At 39.0% G+C, this 27,209-nt stretch overlaps 1 protein-coding gene across 1 annotated transcript in view; it reads right to left on the bottom strand.

Moving 5' to 3' along the window:
• LOC104628612 (receptor-type tyrosine-protein phosphatase T-like) overlaps positions 1 to 17,632 on the bottom strand; it is a gene marked incomplete at its 5' end in the record, with an annotated part of 55,434 nt that extends 37,802 nt beyond the window's left edge. The window contains 4 exons of the mRNA XM_010297257.1: positions 5,561 to 5,735; positions 8,034 to 8,149; positions 11,350 to 11,431; positions 17,361 to 17,632. Of these exons, the coding sequence (XP_010295559.1) occupies positions 5,561 to 5,735; positions 8,034 to 8,149; positions 11,350 to 11,431; positions 17,361 to 17,632 (645 nt within the window). The remainder of the gene's footprint in view (positions 1 to 5,560; positions 5,736 to 8,033; positions 8,150 to 11,349; positions 11,432 to 17,360) is intronic.
• Between the last annotated feature and the right edge of the window lie 9,577 nt (positions 17,633 to 27,209).

The raw sequence follows: 27,209 nt of genomic DNA on the forward strand, positions 1-27,209 counted from the left end.
CGAAAACAAACAAAAACTCACAAATTATGCACACCATCTTTCAAGAAATTCCTGAAACTCATCTCACTGGTGTGACAGGAAGGTCTTTATAATTTCCCAAGTGGTTACAATCAAGATAAAGTTTAAGACAGGACTCCCTACTCATTTTACACAGGAACAGAAAGGCTACTAAAGAAAAAGATACAAAAAGTTGGGAAAAAATATAAATTGAATTGTCAATACACGATTAGTTTTCAAGCTTTCTTTGTACCCCAGCTGTAGTTTTGTATTTTTCCTGGATGTGCTTATTCTAATTTATACCTTGTTCATGAATGTAAACAGGAGGGAAAAAGGAATGCACATACTGGAACATGACTGCAAGTCTACGTGGCACTCGGTGCAACTCTGAAAATTGGATCCTGTATATAAAGCATGCATTAATCAGCTCTCAAGAGATGGCTTCATTTCCCAGTCTATTCTGGAGGTTAAACAGAAGGAGAAGGAAATGTTTCCTTTTGAAAGAATACATATCGTTCATGCTAACTGTCGATTTCTATGAGACAATGGCTTTGTCTTCACATCTCCCCATCCACCTCACAGAAAGTTATTAAGCTGGACTGAAAGAAGAGAAAGTGGCGTTAAAGCTCTTGGTCAGAGGGAGTGTTTGTAATCTCTTTGCCTCCCCTTTTCTCACTACACACCCATCTAATTATCAAAACTGAGTTAAAGCAACTGCTATTGGATTACACCAAACTAGACAATTAAACAGAGCAACAAGTTCAAGTAATTACCGGCCAGATGCGAACACCGAGGAAGGGAGTATTACATTCAAAAAAAACCTACACCACTGTGACTGCAAAGAAATAAAGGAACGTAAGTGGCTTTTTCAGATGCTCTACAATCATGAAGCCATTCTCCCTTGTTCAGTAATTTCAAAGGCAGAATAACCTTCATAAATGGTTCACATGCACACACACAAAAAACCCATTCTGTGCTGATGTAGTGTTCAAAAGAGCAGCATCATTACATGCTTTATCAAATCTATACTTAACTTCTCATGGTGCAGTACATGTAAATTCTGCAGACTGAACCTATTTGTGTAAGCTGAAAAAAAATAAGAGAAAGAGACAGCATGCAGCCTGAGGAGAACCCTCATTATCACAGTTTTAGTGATACTGTTGGTAGCACCAGCAAGAGACTGTCTCCTGTTCGCAAGGTGATAACTTCCAGGACCTTGATCAATGTGCATTACTCAGGCAGATGAATCCAAATCTACCCAGCAACTTCTGGTATCTGGATGAGTCTGATAAGTAGCTGGAAGGCATGAAAACTCCTATCTGAACTTATTAATGCATACTAGGAAAAGAAACCACCCACAACTTTTTTTTTAACAGTGAAATCTAAAACGCACATATACTACAGCTGAGCTTATCTCCTAACTGGTTCTAACGGAGGGAATGGACTCGGTCTTCCAGCCACGCCGATAGCAAAAGAGGATAGTTGCAGTACAGTACCTACTTTTCATATCAGCACCCCCAATCTCCCGAGTGAAATATGGGGACTGGAGTACAACCACAGAAACAGTACTTATATTACCCCATGATGGCAAGGATATTAGATTAGTTTTACTGAGAACATTTGGCATGAATATCCTGGGGCATAGAACTATCTGTGCATCAGTCATGAAAATAAATTTTTAAAAAATAAACCAACCAACAAACAAACTTTAAAGAATCTTTTTCATATCCAGCACCTCTCTTAGTAATTGCTTAATACAAAGGGGAAAACTTGGAAGTTTATGAGGATCCTAAACAATTACATTGAAGACAATTATATTTTCATCCCAGGAACAAGCTCTACTCTAGACTACATGTGTAACGCCATATTATATACTTTCATACCTACACTGCACTTATTTTATTCAAGGAAACCTATGGAGGTCCTGATGCAACATTTCTAGGGCCAGCTCCAGCCCAGGTTCAGGCTCAGCTGTAGAATACAGATGTTTTTATTTCTTACTACTTTTAAGCTCCAGAAAGCTCTTTGTCTTAATAGGACTTTCTGCTCTTTAATAATTAACTGAAACTATCCTGGACGCAGATCCAATAACAAATACCGAGATAGTCAAAATACCTGGAGGGGTTTTCCTTGATGATTCTGCGTTATAATTGTGAATTTGGAATTTGCACAGTATATTTAATACTGGAGAAGCTTAAATATATAGATTTATTTAAATGTCTATTTAGCAGGCTTTTCACACTTGAGTATCTCAACTCAGATAACCTGACACTTTTTTTTTTGTTGTGGTGTGGTTTTGTTTGTTTTGGGGTTGTGTATGTGGTTTTTCTGTTTTGGTTTTGTTTGTTTTTAAATTCCAGCATCTACTTATGAGGAAAAGACTCAGATCATTAGAGCAGTTTCCGCTGTGTACCTGGTGAGTTAATAAACAGACGGTGCAATTACAGTGACAAGCATCACACCAGAAAAGACCTAGAGAAAAAATACTAAGCAACTCCAAAAAAGAAACCACCTCTCCCTCTGGTGTCACTGAAGGCATCAGCTTTTCACATCTAAAAACCTCAAGAAAAGAGGGACTGATAGAAGATGAGCTGTCCCAAATATCACAAGGATGACAGAAAGCCACTCAGTTAAGAGACAGACTGTTTTTCATCCGTGTTAACTAACCGAACACTTTGAAAGCCAAGAGACCTAGAACATACACCGAGAGGTATGTAGCTGGGCTCTGTTGAGTACTTCTACTCCCGTAGTAGCAGAACAGACCATAAGAAAGTTCTGTCAGCCTTAAAAGAATTTACATAAGGCAGCAACAAAATCATTCTGAGGGACCTCCTGGAGAGTGAAAATCTCACAAAAATTGTCTCATGAAAAATAGGTTTTAGATACTGTAATATTCCCTCTTTATCAGCTCTCCACAAATTCCCACTATGTTTTGAATAACTATTTTTGGTATCCAGAATATCTGAAAGAGATCAGGGAAAAAAACAATTGCAAATAAACCTCCATACATACACACACAGTTTAAAATGTTATTCACAGCCTTACATAACGTAACAGATGTCCTGGAAGGACACTATCATTAATACAGACCTTAAATGATAAGATTCCAGCCAATTTCCACAGTATTTTAAACAATCTTTACATAAGCAAAACGTACATTTAGATCAGAATACAAGTAACTGCCATGCAGCTTTTACTTAAAATAAAATTACAGACAAGAAGCCTTCCATTCATATGTATGGCAAGACATAGAATCTCTGGGTGTTTTGTACACCTTGTACAAAATTGTATTAAATTACTAAATGTGCAACAGTGAGAGATGAGAGCACTATTTCCACTGGAGTACCAAAGGATAGTAAGGTGTACAGATGGAAATGACAGGTTTCCCTGGCTCGACCGTTATGATTCTAGAGTGCAAAGAGAAGAATAAGTGTATTGCCATTTATGCAAGCCCTGCAACAGAGTCAGAGGACAGAAAAGTGTTAGAATATACAGCAAATAGCTGTCTACAGAAAAGCATTTTCACAGTACTGCAGAGGTATCTCTTGCCACTAAATATACTGTAATAATTTGAAACTAATAAAGTTACGATCTTTTGTTTAACATTTCGAGCAATTACTTTACAACAGCACACTGTTCTTAGTAAAGATGTCGGGGGGGGGCAGAAAGTGATGCATGTTTAATTTCATTGATCACTTGATTTGCTGAAAGAAGTATGTGTTGTTCCAATTTAGGGTGTTGAAGAAGTTCATGTATTTCAAAGCAAAACCTCTCATTCTGTATCTACCGAATATTATCATACAATATTGAGAAATGTAAATTATTCTTTCCTTTCTCAATAATACAATAAAACATCTTATGCATAGGGAAGCAAAGAGATCTTTACATTACAAAGATATACTTTTAAATTTTAACCTTTGTTGAAGGAATCCCCTCTGATTTGATGTTCAACTGATCAAGAGAAAGCAAGTGAGCAGCAGAGTATCAGCTTGGATTTAGTGGGTTTAGGGGCAGGAATATCAACTGAGCAAAACTTCAGTTACAAACTAATTTAATGTATACCCAAGTACATTATTGCAATTCAATAAACATCTCTTCAGAATTAAACAATTTCAATTTGCTTTCATTTCAGCCTGTGTGCATGCATTACAATTCACTATTATCCACACTAAAATTAGTCAGACTGCTTGGAAGCACTCATCCACGCAACCCCAGTGTGCCACAGTGCTGCATCAAACTAACCTCAAATGAACCACTTAACCTTACCTGCTTATGACGCAGGAGCAAGGAGCAGAGGAGTGTACCTTCCCATAACAATATTACTCTCCTAAAATTTCGTCTAGCTAGGTGTTTGCCTGAGTAATCCAGCAATGAAATTTTCAACGTCTCTGCTGGTGGACGTCCAACCATTCATGTTTATAACATTCTTCTATTTTTTCCCTTCTTATATCAATGAACATGGAAGTGTCAGGCACCTACTCAACTTTGCATATTCTGGTATTTTGTTGCTCTGGGAGATTTTCTTCCCTTTATTTAGCTGTGTTACAATACTAGATATGCTACTCTTGGCAACTCAATTCCGTTTTAATCATTAATTAATTCCTCCGGATTTGAACAAGATGCAAGATCACCGAGTGGGAATTAAACGCACTTGGCATCTAATAGCACTCTCTTTGCGATCTGTGTAGTTTGAATATCTGCACCACTCAGCACTCTATATTTAAGGCAGTGTAAAGGCATCAGTATACTAATCATCAAATGACAGAGTAAGTTGCCAGGAAGTACTACAGCGGAGATGAAAGTGATCCCATTTCTACAGCAGCCCTCCATTTTCATAGAAAAGTGAAACATTTAGGTCAATAAAATTATACTCTGAGTAGACTCGTACTCCTCCCATTTGACATCACCCCCACCCCAAACACACAATGTCTCAGGAGCAACTTAGCCACCTTCTGATCTCTCCACATGAGAGGCAGTGAGCATCCGTGTGATGCAGTGCAAGAAGAGTTTAAAAAAAAAGGCACTGTAAATAGCATGCATGTCTCATGAAGGCAAGATTAAGACACATCTTGCATGTGTCAGGCACTGTATCAGCTCTTGAATCACAGTAAATAACAGGGCTAAAACCCTAGTATCCTTCAAGAAGTACTGATGTTTCTACTGTGTGCTTCAGGACATCCACAGAATCGATCCCATCATTTATTCCCAGCATCCCTGAGTAGACTTTTCTGACATGCAATGCTCCATCACAAGATTATTGATGCCTAATACTGTAAAGGCAGGCAGATGAAGCTGACAAACTGTTTAGCTGACTACATTAAAAGTATCCATAGCTACACCATGCATTACTACAAAAGCTTACGAAAAGGGCTGTATACAAAGTTATGATTCAAATATTTGTTTTAAGAAAATGATTGAAATTCATGTCACTTTTACCTTTTTTTTTCCTACTTAACTTTAATATGAAAGAAAAAGGTCCAATATGATGTCAATTTTTATATATAGATGCCATCTGGGAGGAAACACTCATCTTGCATAAACCTGCTGCTTTAGTGCAACCTACCTTTCACTATTAATTCCGCATAATTTGAAACTCCAGATCCACCATCTGAACGAATGACACATCGGTACTTGCTGATGCTGCGCTGGGAGGTGTCAGCTACACTGACAGTAGCGGAAAAACGTCTATGGTTGACCACTCGAGTGACCATTAGTGCTGTGTCCCTTCCATTCCACTGCTGTAAAGGCAGAGAAGAATAATGTCAGTCATGGAGACACACAGATTATACATCCATATGTGATTCATTCTTTGTTATGTTTCATAATGTTGTTCAAACCATCACATCACTAGGTTAGATTTTATATAAGCACAATCTTTCAAGAGAAGACTGCTAGCCATACCCCTGAAAAATTTACAGGGTTGTATGAACTAGGGCTTAAATATTCTCACACATATATTTAAGTTTTCATGTCTATTTAATTTTTGAAGCATATTTGGGCCTTTGATGTGTTATGTGTATTGACAAGGGTGGAGAGTGACAGTTCAGACCATGCAATTGTACACTGTATACTTAGAGGTCTGTCTAGGATGTGAAAATACTACAAATGAATGGATTTTGCACACCTGGGAAAATGCTACAAATGAACAGATTTTATAAATTTGATATTTTCAGAGGAAAATTGATTCTGAACCAATTTATTTAAATTGGTTAGATGAGCAGACATCTTTATATGTCCAACATTCCTCAATAAACCCCTCTATCAATGTGAGACTACATTTTTCCAAATGGATGAAGAATTAGCTAGAAATAGAAGTACTCCACAGCATAAACACCTGAACTTGCTCAGTTGGTCTAGTTTCTCAGGAGTTTCAAAGGAAAACACACTGCTGTTTTGCCAATTTCCAGTAATCAGTTTTTGGGGGTGTTTCCAAGGCTATTTTCATTAAAAGTTTCAATTTTAGAGAATGAAAAGCAGGTTTCCACTAGCAACAATAATGATTTCCTCCCAAACCCCTGCTTCTCACAGGAAAAGGTTCATACTGCTTCAGGTCAGAATTGTTTTTACACATATCTAGTCATAACTGTGGAAAGATTTCACTGACAGAACTGAAAAAAGATAAAGAATAAGCCAAAAATGTATCTCTGTGGATGCTAAAAGTACATCATGGGTTAATAAATTTCAGATAAAAAAGTATTTTTTAGGGGAACAGCTGTGATGAGAGTATAGTTAAAGTGACTCTCAAGTCATTTTTACATGATGCCGACTACATTTCTCACCAACTCAAGCCAAGCCTTTTCCCCAGTAGTAATTTTCATTTTTATGATTAGGTAAACTGATTCCTCCCCTAGTACCTAAGCGATACATGAAATTGTTATTTTTAAAGTTTGTTAAAATGTCTGAAGTCAATTTAAAAGTTTGAGAAAATCCGTTAGTTATTTGACTACAAACGCCATAGCAACCACAACAAAGGCCATTCTTGTTTGCCTCAGATGCTACAAATACAGGGTGGTCAGGCCCTCAGTCATATCAGCCCAAGCTGTGAATAGAAACTGTCGACTGAGTTAAGCGTTCTGAAAGTTTACGTTGGCCCTGTGTACATGCATAGTAGATATAAGCAAGAGAATCCTCTTGTTTGGGACATGAGGAGTTTAATTGCACAGTTTAGAAGAAGTGACAAGTTCAACTATTTTAAAAGTTTCTAGAAGAGCTCTACGTATAGAGCATGGTATGGTAATGTTGGGGCTCCACATGTTGGACCCCTTCAAAGGGCAGAGGAAATAACTTTGTCCTTCACTGGGAAACATGTACTCCACCTCTCTGGTTTGATACATGTTCTAAGTCTAGAACCAAAAATGAGTTCTTAAAGTTGTTACTACACCCATTTGAATAGCACTACCCAGTCTTCGAGTCCAACCAGCAGGGTGAAATATGGACATTAAGAGAGGGAATGTTTTGGTCTTTTAGCAAGTGACTAAAAGGAACAATCTGCTATCGATGCAGCCAAGGGAAACTGGGAGGAAGAAACACAGTGGGTACTCAGCTGGTTTTGCCTGTTTTCACCATCCAGGTAGCAAAAACAAACCTTAGGGTAGGTTTGCTTCTTAACATCTAATCACCACCACTCTGCCCTCAGCCCAGAGTCAGTGGTGAGAGGAAAGAAGATTGCATAATTAAGCAGAAGACAAGAAATATTCCACTTGTTCTGTCTCTTCTACTTTATGACTAAATGCTTACGAGGTACATGGGCATTTGTTTGAAACCAAAATTTTGCTGTCACTAGCCTTTTTTTCCCCCTTCTGTGTCATGATTCTGTCCTTTGTCACCTTAAACTCTTACCTAGAATGAATTTAAGGCAGTTCTCAGGGGATCTGGATGAAAAGATTTTGACCCACCACCCAGTCTTTCTCTATCTACTTAGTTTACTTGGAAAAAAGTAAAAAAAAAAAACCAAACACAAAACCAAACAAAACAAACAAAAAAACCCAACCCCAAACCAACAAACACCACACCCCCAAAAAAGTGCATCATTTTACCTGGAGCCAGAGTTTGTCATGCTGCGACCACTTCCCCCCAGCAATGCACTGGAACGTGGCGTTCTGTCCCACATTAACCTCCACGTTCTGAAGTCGTAGGAAGTGAGGTGCTTTTCCTAACAAAAGATGCAAAGTATTGCAAGGGTAGAGCAAGGTGGTAATTGACTGTTACACATCTAAACAATCAGCAAAGCATTAGGGTCTGTCCCTGACAAAGTGATTTAGCAAAATAAAGCTGTCCTTCAGTATTTAACTATACAATGCAGAGCGAGGTAGATGATCGATCTGACAGGGAATGGCCTAAGGGATCATACAGAGCTCTGGTACATCTGAAAACACAGACTTACATCAGATCACAATACAAGTTCATGGTCATCAGCACAATTTCTTACTGCTTGCTATAGCAATATTTGAGTAATTTCTTTTTGTTAGAAAATTGTGTTTCTAAAAAAGGTCCAAAAAAATCGAATGCTTCTGAGCTTATCAAGCATGACTGACCCAAACCAAATTTTCATAAGGGTCTTTTTTTTCCTTTTTATTTTATTGACTATCAAATATAAACTAGAGCTTTAGAATGATATGTCATTAATATCAAATCTCTGATATTAAATTAAATATTCATATAAATGACAGTATCGTATCACTGTATTAGGTTAAGATCTTTCATATCAGTGTGCTGCTGATAATAAATTCAGTATTAATTCAATATTAAACCACTGATAAAACTGATTAAACTGCAGCCATCACATTTGTTCACAAAGGAAAAGGATCGAGGATTATCTTTTTGACTAAATACCAGACTCATTTACCTCTAAGTTAACTCACAAGAAAACAAAGAAGATTACAGCAGTGAATCTGACACTTTTAAATGAACTTAGTTCTTGCTGGGCTTCAGATGAAGGTTTGTGCACCATTTGAAAACTTTTAGTACGACACTGAACAGCTTTGTGAAACTCTAAAGGTCAGAGCTTTTCAACTTCATCTTTACATTTTTCTTGTATGATTAGACATGGATGAAATACATAATTTCAGTCAACATACCAACTCATCATCTTCTACTGTAATTAAATAGCTTCAAAAAAATGTGGGCATCTGTGTCTGTGTGTGCATGAAGCTTAACATAGAGGTTTTTGTCTACTACAGACACAGGAACAGAGAACATGTGCCTATATGCTATGCCAAATATTTTTATTTAGTTTCTGTATCCCATTCATCACATGCTCGGTTTGCTGACAGCTCCTGAAATATAGTGATTCTATAACATCATGCTTTCTGGGGATCAGTAATTTGCATCAAAGTTTACTGGAAAACTACCTCTGGGTGACAGTCAGAATGTACTACACGTGGTATTTGCAGACTAATAATAGCAATTTTTGCCCACAGTTTAAGGTGGGTAGATATTAGCCAGCGCCAAAGCTGCACAGCCTGGGTGAGTGCAGTCACACCAGCCCCAAATTTCTAGTCCTCAAGGTCTGCCCAACCTCCAGGGCATAGGGCTGTCCTATGATTGCAAGTGCTCATGTACACATAGTCAATGAGCTTCTAGCATAATGAAAATTATACTCCAGTGCATTCCTTCACTGAACAAAAAAAAGGCAACACCATCAAGATACTTATTTTACTTCATTACTGTGTCATTAGGGACATTTAATTGCATTTTTGCTGATACTTAGGTTTGTCTGCTATACTGTCATCTGTGAAGGTAAAGCAGAAATGGAAAAGTAACACTAATAGTTTCAGTAACCTCCAGGGTCATCAGGAGCTTCACGGTCCCTGTGCTTTGAGTTATAACAATTGCAAAACAAACACGGGAGCAAAGCCTGTACAAGGCAGTGGAACACACCCTGGTGACATTTACCCTGGTGGCTGTCAGACAGGAGAAGCGTTTATCAAAGAGTGCAGAGAACTTGCAGCTTGCAATGAGCTCTGCACGCAGCAGGTTGCAAACTGACTCAAAATAGAGTAGTGAACTGTTCAAGTAATTTCTGTTTTGAGTCACCAAGGATACACTTAATTTTCAAGAGGGACCTGCATATACTTGGAGAAACAGATTTAAAATCAGTTTAAATATTTGATTAAGCAGGGGTGTAGCACAGCATCCTGTCTCTTTGTTTAAAATCCCATAACCTTGTTGTCTAGGCTTTGCCTCATGGTTTGTTCAGTGGCTTCTTCCCCTGTAAAGGGATCAGTCATCACCCAACGTGCTGTGGAATGCACGCAGACCATTTGGGGGACTTGTTTGGATGTTGCCAGTTATCAGCAACATCTGGTTAATACAGATTGTAAGTATTTCTTAATGAAGTAAATGCACCCAAAGGCCTGAGCAATGAGCACATGGTAAATACAAATATAATTTAGTTAAACGGCAATTAACCATACTGCAGTTATCAGAATGTCCTGTTAAACTTGAGCAGAGTCACGTCTGTCACACTGAATGGCAGCTATTCTTTGAAATTCTATATTGCAAGAAAAACAGTTAATTTCACTCCATTGATATGATCCACAATTTTTTTTTGTGAGCAGCTGTCACTGCTTTACTGAAACGATAAACTAACAAGAGGGGCTGTTTAGGGCTGTTAAAAAAAAAAAATCTTTAGAAGAAACTGTATACTGCATACACAATATAGACCCACAAAGCCCTCAAGCCACACTGTAGGTGCACAGAGAAACCAGACAAGTCCAGACTCAAAGACTGAGTCTCAAGTTTTGTTTAAGCAGAAAAGAAATATTAAATAAATCTAAGCTTATTCTTATGGCTGCAATAGAAGAAATGTGGCACTAATATTTCTGAACAGCATAATAAACCTGCATTAGTTTCTACTCCTGTGCAAGTGCATTGTCTGAATGAGATTTATTTTTAATATCTTTACTGGGGTGCTGAGTGAGTTTAACATTTGTTGAGAGAGACAGACCTTTGGGATATGTCCTTTACCAAGGAAATACCAAAACAATTTGTTTCTTCTTTTCTTCAGTTAACCACACAGGATATTATCAGAAGCTTTTTATGTTGTTTTCTACAGTAATATGGTTCAGAAATAATAAAACAATCAGGTTTATGTTGTCATAACAAGAGAGGAAGAGAGACTTCCACAGATGTCCTGGCACTAGCCACAGACTGACAGCAGTTCTGCCTTTTGCACAACGTGCAAAGTTACGTAATTACGCAAGGCTGATTGTCTCTAGGTACTTCAGAGGGATACAGGAAGACATTCTAGTGCTGACCACACTGGTGGTTGGATGGGTAAATCACTCCTTTTGACTGCAAAGCCTGGTCTATAAACACACTGATACAGTTAGAAAAACAAAGAGTGCTCACTGCATGGATGGGCGAGAACTCTGACTTCATCCACAGCTATGTATCCTGGATGTCCTTTCAAAGACACAGATTCAAATATCACCTGAAATACAAAATTGGGAAAAGTTTTCTTAAAAAGCATAGTTACACTAGACCTTTGGCTAGTCACCATATTCTGCTCTTATTCCAATGTCTGAGTCATTCGAGGCATTTCATCATTAATAATGACAGGATACCAATGCAATTCAGTATGTACATGCATACCAACGATTGAAAATCTGTTTGATATGAAAAACAAAAAGTTAGAGCAACATTTATTAGTGTTAGAGACAGCTATGTGCTGCTTTAATTTGGAAGAGCAAAAAATACCCTGTGTATATCCACATCTATATTTGCTTTAAGCACCAGCACAAGATTATTAAGTGGATAATCGTTTGACATCTTGTTCTTAGCATGCCTCAGAAAACTGGAGAACGCTATACATGACATAAAATAATTTTATTGAATCAATAACCCTACATGGATTCTTTTGGAGAAAACCTTGGTTTGGCATACATGCCACTGCAGTATTAGAAAACAAATCACAAGCAACAGATGACCCTGGATTCTAGTTACTGGACTGAAATAAGATTCTCCCACATATATGCCTTTCCCTAGATTGAACTAACTAATGGGCTGAGAAAGAATATTCTTAAAAACCACATGTAGTATTTCTCTACATTAACGGTATACTTATCTATTTTATTTATGTACCTGGATAATGAAAGCGTTCCACTAATTTGGGTCTTAATAGAGAGTTATTCAATTACAGATGAACAAAAATCTCATTCTTCCTTATGGCTTTGTGATTTTACCTGGAAAACTGCCCTGATCTGAAGCATTCTTATAGTTATTAGGAATATGACTTATATTCCTTATAGTTACTAGGAATATAACTATAGTTATCCTATAGTTATTAAAAATATACAGGCTATCTGAAAATCAGCGGTACAGAGGGGAAAAAAAACCTGATCAAGAGATCATTAAAACTAAGTTAACTACTGCCAAATAAGCTAAAAAAAAATTCAGGAGAAAACAGTATTAGATACGGTGCAGTTCGCCCAACAATTAAAGGATTGCAGGACATAAGCTGTAGACTGTGACCTTATCAGAGTCTACAGCTCCGTCATGAGGGGCAGCGGAGGGGGAAGGTGCTGATCTCCTCTCTGGTGCCCAGCGACAGGACACGAGGAAACGGAATGAAGCTGCGTCAGGGGAAGTTCAGACTGGACACGAGGAAAAGGCTCTTCACTGAGAGGGTGGTCGCTCACTGGAACAGGCTCCCCACGGAAGCGGTCACAGCACCAAGCCTGTCAGAGGTCACAGAGCATCTGGACAACACTCGTAGTCATATCGTTATTTTTTGGGTAGTCCTGCGAGGAGCAGGGAGTTGGACTTGATGGTCCTTATGGGTCCCTTCCAATTTGAGATATTCTTTGATTCTATGAGGAACAGGACGTTTAGAAATGTTAAACTGCAATAGAAAAAAGAAAAATGCAGACTGATTATTTAACAACCTGGTAATGCTGCCTCTCCAGTTAGCGATTCTCTTCCCAAAGGAATGAAGTGCTATCCCTTACTATTTAAAAAAACAGGAACGTAATATGGATGCTGTCCTCTGCATTTGAAAGGGTTGTCCCCAGTTTCATTCCCTCTTACTAAAGGAATGTTCACACTGTACTAAATTGCTAATTTTTGCATGAGTATATAATAATATTTCAAGGACAGAGTTAATTAACACATTCAGCTGGCACAGTTACTACTATTAGAGCAGTATTCTAGTGCAGCTACTTGTTTCGTAGAAGAAAATATTTCAGTAATTCGTAACCTCTAAAATTCATTACTAGAACACAAAGTTAACTATTTAAAAGCCAGTTTTCAACATTTATTTAGAAAGAAAATAACAGCTGGGATTCCCAGTCTGTCACTGTTTAGCCTCTTCTTCATCTCCTTCATCACAAGATTTAATATAGTAAAATTCAACTGCCCAAATGCTGATCACTGCATGCCCTGGCGAGGGAAGTAGACCAATATGTCCTTCATGAGTACAGAATTGCTGTTAATCTTTTTGCTTTGCATTTGGGCTTCTAGAACGTAGTTTCTACAAATGTTTCCATGACTTCCTAAGATCTGCTCCCTCAACTCAAGACACATCCAAATGTGAGATCTTCTGGAAGACATCCATTCAAAAAAAGACATGATAAAACCAGGTAGAACAAAAATATTAATAGGCAAAGCTATAAAGTAAGAAAAGCTCAAGTGCTAACAATATTTAGAAATATTGTTCTACTCCAGAGGAGAGTGGACAAAAAAAATAGGCTATCCGAGAAGCAAGAGGAGGAAGCAAGTCTCTGGAAGATGAAATAATCCAAAAAAACATCAACAGGTGTTTTGTGTTGTCAAGGTTCTTGATAGGCTTTTTAGGGACTGTATAAAATAAGGGTATAATGCAAGTCCTTAGTATGGAAATTGTAATTTCTTTTAGAAATAAAACAAAATTCATGATAAAATTTACACTTACTGGGAAGGTGATGTAAGCAACTATTGTGACTCCCTTCAGACTTGAACATTACAGCTACAAAATCTTATTTTGGTTTTGCATTTGTGAGAAGCTATAAGCCACAATGAACTAATTCTCAATTTCCTGCAAGTCAAGAACTTGGAAAGAAAAGCTCTCCAAGGCATTAGTATTAGCTGTTAGTGCATGGCAAAAGTAAGCACCGATACATAAAAAATTGTCTTCTGTTAATTACCAACATGTACAGTGTCTTTAACACAGCACAATATAACTTAAGCTGGTAAGAACTGAGTCATACACACTGGTGCAGAATCCACTGAAGAGTGGAGGAGTCCTCTCGATATTGTGTGAATTGTTTTGACAGACTATTATATTATCTGTTCAGCTTTATACTCAGATATTCTTGTTATTTCCCAGTTCAAACTTGCACGTTGTTGCCTTTTTCTGTATTTTGCAACATCTCAGCCCTAGCAAAGCCAGAAGCACAGAAGCACCCAGGCTTTTCTGAAAACAAGGAATTGAGACCCAACATGAGGAAAAGGCAGGAATCCATGCTTATGGGGCCCAGTTCTGCAAATTTCACACTGAATATCCCTCATGTCCTTTTAAGTTAAGTCAGAAGTGTAGTGTAATTGTTGAGACACAGGCATTTAACAATGCTTTACGTTTAAGGAACTTATCAGAAATTCATATAGATGACAAAATGCAAAGCTTTATTCTTAAAAAACATTCTTAAATGCTCCCGAGACCAAGTCATTTCATGTTTCCTTACCAATAAACAATCCTACATTTTACTGCTGCTATATACCAACAACATCTGTGTTAGGAACATAGCCTGGCTCATCTGTTGTGGTACAACAGTTTTCTTCAGGCACGGATCAATAACATTCCTTGCTATACATCAAAAAACCTCTCCCTGGCAGACTCTAGTGCTGCCCTTGGTGCATTCTGGGACTAAGTTCATCCTTATGGCAAGCAGTAATTCAAGATTACCTGTATTACCTTTCTCCAAGAACTATTACAGCTTCTTCTCGCTACACTAAAAGCATTTGCAGGCTGGGAATCCAAGTACGAGCAACTCTAGGGTAGGCATTATAAATCTCCACCATGCCCACGTTTATATCTCAGCAGAGTGCTTTTGGATCCAGATGACTCATACGACCCTTGCCAGACCTAAAAAATGACCTCTGGCAGTTGGCTTGGTTACTAGTTTTCCACTAGTCACATGTCCAAAGGCTCAAAGTACTTTTTGAAGCCTCAGATGCAGGGCAGATAGTTTAAGATTTTTTTGCCTGAATGAATTTTCGATGCACATTGCAATTCAGGATGGTGTGGTTTCTGTGCATTAAGAGAATAATCAACATTTTGCCTGATGCAGACTTTATTATTTAGGGAAAATGCTAGTTTTTCCTGTGTTACCTGGTGCTTTTGAAATACAGAACATGCTTTCAGGCCTCTTATGTACAAAGAGTTCTCCAGGCATGCAATTTTGATTTAAAGCTGACAAATAACACTCCAATGGCACATCCTAGATTGTGAGTGTGAAATGAGACACTCCCTAGACAACAGTACACCCAAGCTTTTGTCATCCTGCCACCTCTGGACTCCTTTAACCAGAAGCATTACTTTAGGCTGCCAAATAACAATAATTTTGTCCGAGTCTTTCATTGTGTTTTCCTCTGCACTTTTGCAAGCATAAAGTTTTCTTTCTTCCCCTTTTTTAAAAAACCTTGATTAAATATAGAAACTCACAGGATTGCAGACCATCAACACAAGACGGTTTATAAAATTATTGGCTGATGATAGATCAGTCTATTAGATCCTCCATAATAGTAGCACAGGTCTCAAATTTTGAAAGCCACACTTGTGGAATAAGAAAACAAATATAAGAGAAGAAAACATCACCCCTGTTCAAAAGAAAAGAAAACCCTTGCATTTTCTAGGAAGGAACTACTCCTAGGTCGTTACTGCTGGCTTCCGATCTGTTCATTTTTGTGCTGCAGTGAAAAATTCTTGTTTGATTTAAAGGACTTTTTACTCAGGAAAAGCAAACTTGACCTGCAAAAGGACTTGCAAAAGAAGTGACTAAGGTTCAGGAAGTCTACTAGTGGTATATCTAAGAGTAGGATCTCTTAGTGTGAGATCAGACTGTCTTTTCCAGGTTTTTTCAAGCACTGATTATATGGGTGAAAGATCATTTCTGTTATCTCTGTGGAGCACCTACTATGAAGTAAATTCTGGTTCATAACCAGGTTCGTGTTAATATGAACAGAGTAGAAGCACTTTAACATGACTTCAGAACAAGTGACAAATTGTGCACAGCCCTTAAAACACCATTTTCCATGCATTTGCATCTTCTTACACCTTCCTCTCACTCTGCATAGTGTGGTCTATGTGTTCTGCTGATATTCCTCACACTTTTTCAGAGGCAGAACATTAAAGCATTCTACTTCAGCTCAGATTTTATAAACCTCCTACCCAGTTATTAGAAGCAAAAGAAGAAAAAGCAAGCTTTTTTACCTACTGTTTTCCATCCACATTCTATTTGCTGCATTTTCATAGTTTATTCTGTCATAATTCCTATCTCACTCACATCTTTTATTGGTATCATATGTACATCAGCTTTTCCTACAACTACCTCCCAGGCTTTTTTTCTGTATTGAATATAAAACAAAACAAAAATATGCCTTCAACATCTAACAAGAAGTATGTGAGTCCATTGTATGCAATCTTATCTAATTAAAACTAAAACTGCAAAGTTGCCACGTGAAGTTTGAAGCGGACAACAACAAAGCTCTAAAATGAAGACAACCGAAAAACAACCTACCCATTACATTCCTCAACTTTGTGCTTGTTTTTAAATAAATCTCCTAACAGAACAAGTATAAGTATGTTACAAGCAGTGGTAAACAGAAAAGGAACAGAGGATCAGGTGAAGAGCATACTCATATTGATAACATGGCACAAGATTTTATTAGTTAGTAACTTATGTACTTACACCCCTCATACGGGCACAGGAAAAGTCCGGATGCAAAGTTGAATGAACTAATGTTCTTTCTTATGGAACCAAGGGGCAAAAATAGTTCAGCCAAATTTATGCAGAGATACACTTACACATCTAGACACCCAGTTGTGTTTACATAGTGCCATGAAAAGTGCCAATACAGGTCTGGTTATGTGCCAATTTAATGATAAACAAGTGGGTCTTAACTTTCCAATAATTTGACTCCCAGCAGTCTATCCATCACTTTGTGAACTGACCACAACTGAAGAAAAAGGGTGAAGTGGAAAGAAATATATCAAGATGCCTATATAAACTTCTTGCTATAAAACTGCTACATATAAACCCATTCTGATAGGAAAAAATCAGGGAGGGAGAATTTGATTTTCAGAATATCTGTTGCTAATCACAGTTGAGCCCATACCTAGCCAAATGTTCAAAGGAAAAAGAGAGAAAAATACTACAAACTGATACCTGATAAAAATGTGGCCAGAATGTACTGATGGCAAGTTCTGCCTTCACCCATCCTTCTGTAACAACTCCCGATACGTTCCATATGGGATTGCCCTGTGGTCCTCCGTTCACCTTCACGTAGACATTCAGAGAGCCAGGACTCGAACGGTCTCTGCTGGATAAGTAATAGTGGAAGTCGATGCAATGCGTGTCATTTTCCTTCAACGTAGGCAACAGCAAGTGAGCTTTCTGCCCAGATGCCCGCCCAGAGCTGTTCACCATCATGAAGGAGCCTATAGATGAAAGCAAGAAGAGAAGAAAGAGTTGTTTTGCTCAGCTTTTTCAGTAAAAACAGTTCCATTAGAAAAGTCAGTGAGTCCCTTAGAAGCCAGAAAAAAACCCATGAAGAACTCAAACTAGCCCTTTTATGCTAGTTTTTAGGTAACAGAAATAAAGTATCTTAAAATTGCCGTGTATACACACATTCAGGGCCAGCTAGAACAACTTTAATTAGGTAACTTAAAAATTGAAATAAAAATATTATTTTGCTTTTATTTTATTATTTTATAACCTTGTGATAAAAACAGCTGCTGTAAACAAAAACATATTCACACTTCAAGCAGCAACGAGGCTCTCCTACTGCATACAGCTCGCTCAAAGGCACATTCAATACAAGAACTACAGCAATGGACCAAATTCGCAGCTGATGTTTGCTTTCGTGGCCCCTACCCACTTCACGCCAACCTATACCTGTGAACTCTGCATCTTGACACTATAAACTTTTGTAGGTTGTAACGTGTTAAGAAAAACCCAGTTTTCAGAGCCCAAATGAATTACGCTTGTTAGCATAACAGCAAGGTCTCAACTAGAAATAGTGCAACAAGGAGAATTATACTTCTAGAAGGGAAGGACAGGCTGAATTTCAAGAGGGAACTATATACTAAGGCAATTTATGAGTTTGTTAACCTGGAAGTTTGCATCATATTAACATGGCAGTTGATGTTGAACTCGCATTTTGATTCATCAAGCAGTTTCTTTAGAGCACATTGTGTCTTAACTCATGTCTTTCACAGATGCATCAAGGTGACAAATGTTAGCAATAAGGAAAAACGTTATGAGAGTTATTTGACTTTAAAGGATCTCCCTTATGTGTGTGCAGACACTCGCACTCAGGAAAAGCTGAAGAAAATACAAAGGTGGGGGGAGGACGTGTGTGTGTGTGGAATCTGTGTGCCAGCAGCCAGGCATGATAATTTTTAATCAAATGCAGCCCCCTTGACACTCTCGGTTCCGATGCTGCTGCCAAGGCATGCTAGAAATGTTATTTCTCTGCTGGCCTCTTGCAGTTCACAGAAGATTGAGTTTGAAAAGCCTTGCCTCACTTCTAACCTATTGACTTTCCCTATTCCACGCCGTAGCAGTATGACGCAGAGATGAGCCAGACAAACATTTTGATCAATTCTCTGCAGTGAACAGCCATATATTTATATCAACAGGTACCAGTAACTTTTTCCCACAAAAAAATGTTTTTTTCCTGTGTTTATACAATATACATGCCTTTTGTAAAGGATTGAAAAGCATGAACACAGGAGGAAGTCAGTCTTTCATAAAAAAAATCACACACTCTAGAGACCTTGGAAAATTCAAGCACAGCTGGGAAAGGAGCTGTACTAAGAAATATGAAAATTTATAGGCAAGGTGCTCTCTGGCAATCCTGCCTTTCACTTTGATATGCTAAAAATCAAAATGGCCCCAAATCAAGAAATTCCAGATTCACAGCAAGGACTTTGAGAAACGTAAGACCTGAATCCAGACTTATAAATTTCTCTCTAATGATCAAAGTCCATAAGATGGGATCCTGACAAGTGTTCACTGTTGACCTAATCCTGCTCCCATTGAACCTTCTCTTTCTTCAGCCAGTACTGTATACATACTGTTCTTAAAAATCCACCCAAATAAGCTAAAGTTTTGAGAAACCGAGATTTGGATTCTGTTTCTCTGAACTAAGTTAATTTATTATGAGAAAGTGCGGTTACCAAGAGGCTTCAAGAGGCAGCACAGCCACATAGTTAAGGCAGCACAGTGGAAACCCGACAACCTGGTTTCTAAGGCTAATTACAACACTCACTTCCACAATCTCTCTCAGTACTCGTAGTCTACCTCATCTTCCCTTACAAACAAATTAAGAATAGTCATAAGAACCACTCTTCTACTGACAGTCTGGGAGGAAAGCCATTGCAAAACAGCTGAGTAACAGTAGTATAGTATAGCGGAGTATAGTAGCTGCTGTGAAATGCACTGCCTGCAGCACTGCAATGCCATTTTGAGAAACAGTGCAAGATACAACAAAGACAAATTCTGTACGTGCCAGATCTCATACTTGAGGATGCTGGTATGGTCTTTTAATACACTCAGTAAAGAAAAGCAGAGCTCCTGTGCATCTACAAGGTTTTTGACAAAGTGCCTGCAACATTGGGTAGGAACCCAGGAAAACTCAGTTTTGCACCATTGATTGGACCATAGGGCACATCATTTCACTTTTGGGCATCTTTCTCAATCTTTTCTTTTTGTTTGTTTTTAGTTTGGATTATACAGAGAATCCTACCGTAAAGCACTACGCTGAAGCTGTACTGTGTCTAACACAATATGGTCTTGAACAGTACTGGGATAGGTAAGTACTTCAATGGTAGAAAAAGTTAGAGAGTATTTCACTTTTACAGACTCATATATAAAAATGAAGAGCTTTCCTCTGGGAGAAATAACACCAGCTTTTATAAAAAGTTAAAGCACTAATTACAACTTTATTTTTTGCCACCTACAAAAAAATGAATCACAAGCTATTCATGGTATGACAATGGCCTTTTGTGCAACAGCTGACAATTGAGAGAGACTATGGAGCCTGAATCTAGTGACTGACAACATGAGCAAGTAAAATATCCATCCATCAAAAAGCATTTAACAAAGTAATTAGTCTTATTTACTAAAAGAATAGCCTTATAAACAATTGACATATGCAAATTACTCATAGCTTTTTATAGCTTATGGGTTTTTTTAAATACAGTATGCTTACATACACAGGAGAAAAAAACCTATGTGTCTCCAGTAAAGTCCTGATAAGAGGTATTATTTTATATGACAGTGAAAAAGAAAAAAATTCCACTTATAGTGCCATCTCTGTCAGAGAAAACTACTCTCACATTTAAATCAGTTTGTCATCTACTAACTACACCACATTCTTTATTTCTGCAGAGACTCAGTGTGGCAGCTTCCACAATAAACCCTTCCCCTGGCTAGTCAAGGCATAGGGCACACCACCTCAAACCTGGCCATCGTAGGGGATGTAAACTTATAGTTTTGTCAAGACTATAATTGGCATCAGATACAAGAATATGCCTAGTTGCAAAATTCAGTTGAGGATTATTTGTATTCTACAAACTGGCCTCCAAATACGCCCACCTGTACATATTTTAATTTTCCTTTTCACAGCATGAACTTGAACAGGTGTCCCACCTCCTGTCCTCTAGGGCCTTCAAAAGGTTGCCCCGCATGCTCCAAGATCAACAGCCGAGATCCGCTGTTATAAATGTCCATGCCCAGTGAGGCTTGTCTGGGCAGGATACATCACTTAGAGACAGGTGAGAGATCATGAAAGTTGCTTCCACCAGAAAAAAAATTAAAATAATTCAAAACAGCCTTTTAAGGCCAAGTGTGATTTTCCTTATTATCCTTAATAAAAATTGACGTATTGTGATTCGGAGTCTGACAGCCTTCGTTAGACTGAACACAGAATTGAAGCTGATGGGACTTATTCTCAATCTGTAGGCCTACACATGTGAGTAAGAGAGATACAATCTGGTCTGGCACCAACAAACCATTTGTCGTATTTTCCACTCTCATAAAGAACTAGGGAATGAATTAACATGTCACAGATGGAAATTATTGATCAATGGATGACTGAAAGCCACTTAAATGTCTCCAGGAAAGAATCAGAATAAAACAGAAGGTATCTTGGAGAATCTCTTCTTTAAATCACTGCATATCCAATTTTGATAAATAATAATTGTAGAGGAAAAAAAATCATTTAGCATTGTTGTTTTATTTACCTTCCTCCAGAAAGTTAAGTCAACACTGAACTGAAAAAATCAGTTTAGGGGTAAAAAAAAAAAAATTACCTGTGCTACGTAAAAGTTCTTTTTTATATTTATTGGACACAGAAGTACACGCTGATTGAATATCAGGTCAATTAAATTTAGTGCTCTTGGATCAACAAGTTAAATTAATTAATATCTTGCTGATTTTGTCCTGAATAATCAAAAATAAATGTCCTAGGTTCAGCTCAGTCAGAAGCAAGGAGGATGCAAAGACGGTAAATAAATTCATTTTTAAAAATTCACTCAAACAATAGGAACATAAAACGGCACTCTCTCATAGTTATTAAACATACCACTGAAAATTGGGGAATTAAACCATGAAGTGCTCTCTAGCTGGCCATAAATTTCAATTTTTCCCCTGCTTGGTGCATAATGATGCCTTGATAAGCGTCCTATTATTGATGCATCTGCAACATATATCCTCTTTTTGGAGCTGAAATGCTACTCTGTAGCAGATGGTGGCTATTGTGTTTACACATCAGCACTTTATGATTGCATTTTCTCACGTCTGCAGTAAAAAGAAAGCCGTAATTGAGTTTTTAATGGTTTTGCACATTGTTCATTAAGATTACATGAGTGTGTTCTGACAAATGACAGCTGAAGAAATGAGCCACTGAGAACCCCTCGTGATCACCAGACAGACCTCGGCTGATGCTGTTTCACTGTTGAAGAACCGTGCTGTTTAAAAGTGAAATTATAGCAACCGCTAAAGACTGAGTGTAAACTTGAAAAGAAAGCTGTCAAAATGCTCGACTTGCAAAACAAGGCTTCTAAAACCTTGAAAACCAGAATCAGGTACAGAATGTTCTTTTAAAGAGCAAACTCCTTCCCAAAATGTAGGAATGGGTTTTCCCGCAGCTCCATCAGGTGAGCATGTTTTAGACAGAGTTTTTCTCATTTCTAAAGAACAGTTCTATCTCCAAATAAGTCAGTCTAACATATCACCTTGTTAAGGTAGAACAAAGAAATACGGAATAATCTGGGTTGGAAGGGGCCTCAGGCTGAGCTCCTGCTCAAAGCAGGGTCAGCTATGAGGCCAGATCGGGTTTCTCAGCACTTTTACCTCCCGAGTCCTACAAAACTCCCAGGAGGGCTGCCCATCCCCTCTGGGAAACCTGCTCCATTGCTTGAGGGTCCTCATGGCTTTTCCTTATACTCAGTCCAAAACCTCTCATTTCAGTGTAAACCCTTTGTGTCTCATTCTCCAGACAGTAAAGATCCTAACTTGGTATTCCTGATAATCTCCTCATAGGTAACTGCGGGCCACTGCTAGGTCCCCCCAAAAGCCTTCCCTGCCCCGAGCTGAACAACCCCTGGTAACTCCTTAGCCTCTTCTTACAGCACAAGTGCTCCAGCCCTACAGTCTTGGTGGCCAGCCTCAATCTTGCTCCTGTTCATCAGTCTCTCCGATATTATGACACCCAAAACGAGGCACAGTATGCTCAGTGCAATCCAAAGAGTGGCAATGAAGGGGGGACCACTTCCATTTCCGTGATGGCTATGACCCTGTCAAAACAACCCAAAAATAGCCACCTTCACTGCCAGAGCACACAATTGGCTCACGTTCAGCTTGCCGTCTGCCATGGTCCTCAGGTCCTATTCAGCCCAGCTGTTCCCCAGCCAGTAAGTCTTCACAGGTCTTGTATTTGTCCATGTCAAATTTCATAATAGAATCAGAGAAATCATTTTGGCTGGAAAATTACTTTAAGATCACTGAGTCTAACTGTTAACCTAACACTGCCAAGTCCACCACTACACCATGTCTCTAAGCACCACATCTACACATCTTTTAAATACCTCCAGGGATAGTGACTCCACCAGTTCCCTGGGCAGCCTGTTCCAGTGCTTCGTAACACTTTTGGAGAAGAAATTCCTCCAATCTAAGAATCCAGTCTAAACCTCTACTGGCACAACGTTGAGGCTGTTTCCTCTCATTCTATCACTTGTAACTTAGGAAAAGGGACCAACATCCACCTTGCTACAACCTCTTTTCAGGTAGTTGTAAAGAGCGATAAGGTCTCCCCTCAGTCTCCTTTTCTCCAGGCTATACAACCCCAGTTCCCTCAGCCATTCCTCATAAGACTTGTGCTCTAGACCCAGCTTTGTTGCCCTTCTCTGGACACGTTCCAGCACCTCAACGTCCTTCTTGTAGTGAGGGGCCCAAAACTAAACACAGGACTTGGGGTGTGGCCTCACCAGTGCCAAGTACAGAGGCACGATCATTTCCCTACTCTGGCTGGCCACGCTATTGCTGATACAGGCCAGGATGCTGTTGGCCTTCTTGGCCACCTGGGCACACTGTTGCCTCATGTTCAGATGGCTGTCAACCAACACCCCCAAGTCCTTTTCCTCCAGGCAGCTCTCCAGCCACTGTTCCCCAAGCCTGTAGCGCTGCATGGGGTTGTTGTGGCCCAAGTGCAGGACCCAGCATTTGACCTTGTTGAACCTCATACAACTGGCCTCGGCCCATCAGTCCAGCCTGTCCAGATCCCTCTGCAGAGCCCTCCTACCCTTGAGCAGATCAATACTCCTGCCCAGCTTGGTGTCATCTGCAAACTTTCTGAGGGTGCACTCAATCCCCTCGTCCAGGTCATTGATAAAGATATTAAACAGAACTGGCCCCAGTACTGAGCCCTGGGGAACACCGCTTGTGACTGGCCACCAACCGGATTGAACTCCATTCACCACAACTCTTTGGGCCCGGCCATCCAGCCAACTTTTTGCCCAGCAAATCGTATGCTCATCCATGCCATGAGCAGCCAGTTTCTCCAGGAGAATGCTGAGGGAAACGGTGTCAAATGTATTACTAACATGTAAATAGACAACTTCCACAGGTCTGTAGTTCCCTGAATCCTTCTTCCAGCGCTTCTTGTAGATGGGAGTCACATTTGCTATCTTCCAGTCAGCCAGGATCTCCCTGGTTTGCCAGGACTGCTGATAAATGTTTCAAGGTGGGGTGGTGAGCCCTTCCGCCAGCTCCCTTGGTACCCTTGAGTGGATCCCATCTGCCCCCATAGACTTGTGTGTGTGCCTAAGGGGCATAGCAGGTCACTAACTGCTTCCCCTTAGATTATGGGGGCTTCATTCTGCCCCCCCTCAACATATTCCAGCTCAGGGGGCTGCTTTTGTTGCCGATATATTTATAGAAACATTTTATACTGTCTTTTACAGCAGCAGCCAGATTAAATTCTAGCTGGGCTTTGGCCCTTCTGATTTTCTCCCAGCATAACCTCACGACATCCTTGTACTCCTGAGTTAGCTGCTCCTTCTTCCAAAGGTCATAAACTCTTTTTTTTTTTTTTTTCCTGAGTTCCAGCCGAAGCTCTGTTCAGCCAGGTTGGTCTTCTTCCCCACCAGCTCATCTTTTGGAACACGGGGACGGCCTGCTCCTGCAACCTTCAAGATTTCCTTCTTGAATATCTAGCCTTCCCCACATTTTTATATCCCTACTCTTCATACTCATATCTAACAACTGAACAAGGCTCAGAAATCGCTTTCCCCTGACTAAAGTACTACAGGCAGCAGCATTTGTACAAATGGAAAATTAAACAAGGTGTATCTCATAGATGCTATCCCTTTTTCAAGTATTAGGACAAAATCGGACCTGTGTTTTATTTCTCAAATGTGGATCATACTGTATTAATCTAGTAGTGAAATAAAAAGAGCTTAATTCACAGATAAATACAAATATAAACTACGAGTTCAGCATAATTCATAAGGACAATTCATTCACCTGGGAAACTGTTGGATCACAGGAACATACTTTTTAAAGAGACAGTCTACTATTTCTAAAGAGGTTTTCTTCTAGAAATTAATGTCATGAAAAGAATTACGTTGTTGGGTTTTTTGGTAAGAAAAATCTTCTCTGGGAACAAGATTGATCCCATATTACTTCAGTGACCGCAAATATTTGCTGTAATTATTTAAAGATAGCGACATAAATGGTTTACCAATCTTGCCTGAAAGAGTAGGTCTGTAACAAAAGTGGGTCTGGTTTGCACATTTCCAAATGTCCTTGGGAGGAAGAAAATTTACAACTTTTGTGTTATATAAAATCAAATAATTATAGGAAAATACTCAGAACTAGGGAAACCAGGCTGCCCAGAGTTTCATAATTGCAAACTGCAGACTTGTTCGTTGATTCCACTGATGGAGCCATAAATGACTGCCGGCATGTCCAGCAGCATCCAGACACTGCTACCAGTAAGTCTCAGGTGTTATCAAACTACAGTCTTTTTACAAATGTTTTCCCAGGTCTGAATAATGGTGACCCACAGACACTGAAAGATGCTAAGAAGCCAGAAATGGCCTCCAGCCAAATAACAACTTCCCTTTATTCAAGCCTGAAGCACATGCTGAAGTAAGCAACATCTACCGCAGGGGCTCTACCAGCCAAATGAGAAGCACTAAACTACCCTCGATAGAAGAAACAAGAAAAAAATATATATCATGGATTACAAAGAAGAAAAAAAAATAATCGCATTTTAGTGGCTTGCCTCTTTACATGCGGGTGGACCAGAGTCAGGAAGCCCTCTTCAACTATGAAATCCAGATGGGAAGAGATCAAATGACAAAGCCAAGGGGTTTAAGGTGGATAACGGGGTTTCTGCAAGAGATTGTGAAGCAGGGACTTGGGGATTAAATGTTTTGTCAAAAATTTAAGAACCCCAGTTCTCCTAACAAGCAGAGGGATGGTCTCCTTAAGAGATAAGATTCAGAGTCCAGAAGCTTTGTGGTCCCCACTCTGGGTTCTGTCTGTCCCAGCAACACATACTGCGATCCACCTAAAATTTGTTTGCCCATTTTTGTTACTTCTGTATGCTGCTTTTTTTGCTTCATGCATAGAGAAGGACTCCATTTGCTAAAGGGGTACTCTTTTAACCTTACAAGAGTATTTAAATTGTCAAATGAAAATAGTTTCTTCCCCGTTCTATTGTTAAAAACATTCTTCTTATAATGCAACATACATGTATAGCCCTTGGTCACATAATCCTGTGGCATTTACCAAGGACAGCCAATGATAGAGATTGACATATTTGCAATATAAAGCTAACATGCAGGATTCAGGTTCTGACTCTGTAATTTCCTCAGTGACAAATAGGGATTTTTTCACTGGCCCACAGAAAATTAAACTGAAATGTGCAGGCAGAACTTCTATAAAAATAGCAATGAAAAGAAGCACTTGGGAGGGTGATAGTGTCCAACACAGTAGAGGCAAGAGGAAATTATTAAGCACAGGAGGGACTTCTCGTTGTCTCAATTTCTCACATAGGCACGATCGCCAAGCTAGAAAACCTAGCACTGCAAGACAACTGACTGTAACACTACAGAAATAACTAGGCAAAAAAAAAAAAAAAAGAGCAAAAAAGGTAAAAAGAAAAAAAGGCAAGGGGGAAGCCTTTTCTCTACTGCTAGTTTTTGGCCTCAGCTACAGGCCAGAATGGTCTGTAAGGAACCTGTTAGATTCAGTGTGGAAAATCAGCATAGATGAATCAGTTAATTCACATCTGTACAGACACAAACATAGAAGCGATACTTAACTACACTTCAAGATGCCCCAAAATCTTGTTCTAAATGTTGGATCAGACAGTTCCTGAAAGCACTGGTGTCTAACAACTCTAGTCTATAACAGGGACTTCACAGTTTATCACAAAGATTCATGACAATATTTCTCACTTCAGTTGTGCAAAGTGATGTCCGGTGTTGCTTTCCACCTGCA

Source organism: Phaethon lepturus, unplaced genomic scaffold (genome assembly GCF_000687285.1).
Source record: "Phaethon lepturus isolate BGI_N335 unplaced genomic scaffold, ASM68728v1 scaffold18281, whole genome shotgun sequence".
In the NCBI taxonomy this organism is placed as follows: Eukaryota; Metazoa; Chordata; class Aves; order Phaethontiformes; family Phaethontidae; genus Phaethon; species Phaethon lepturus.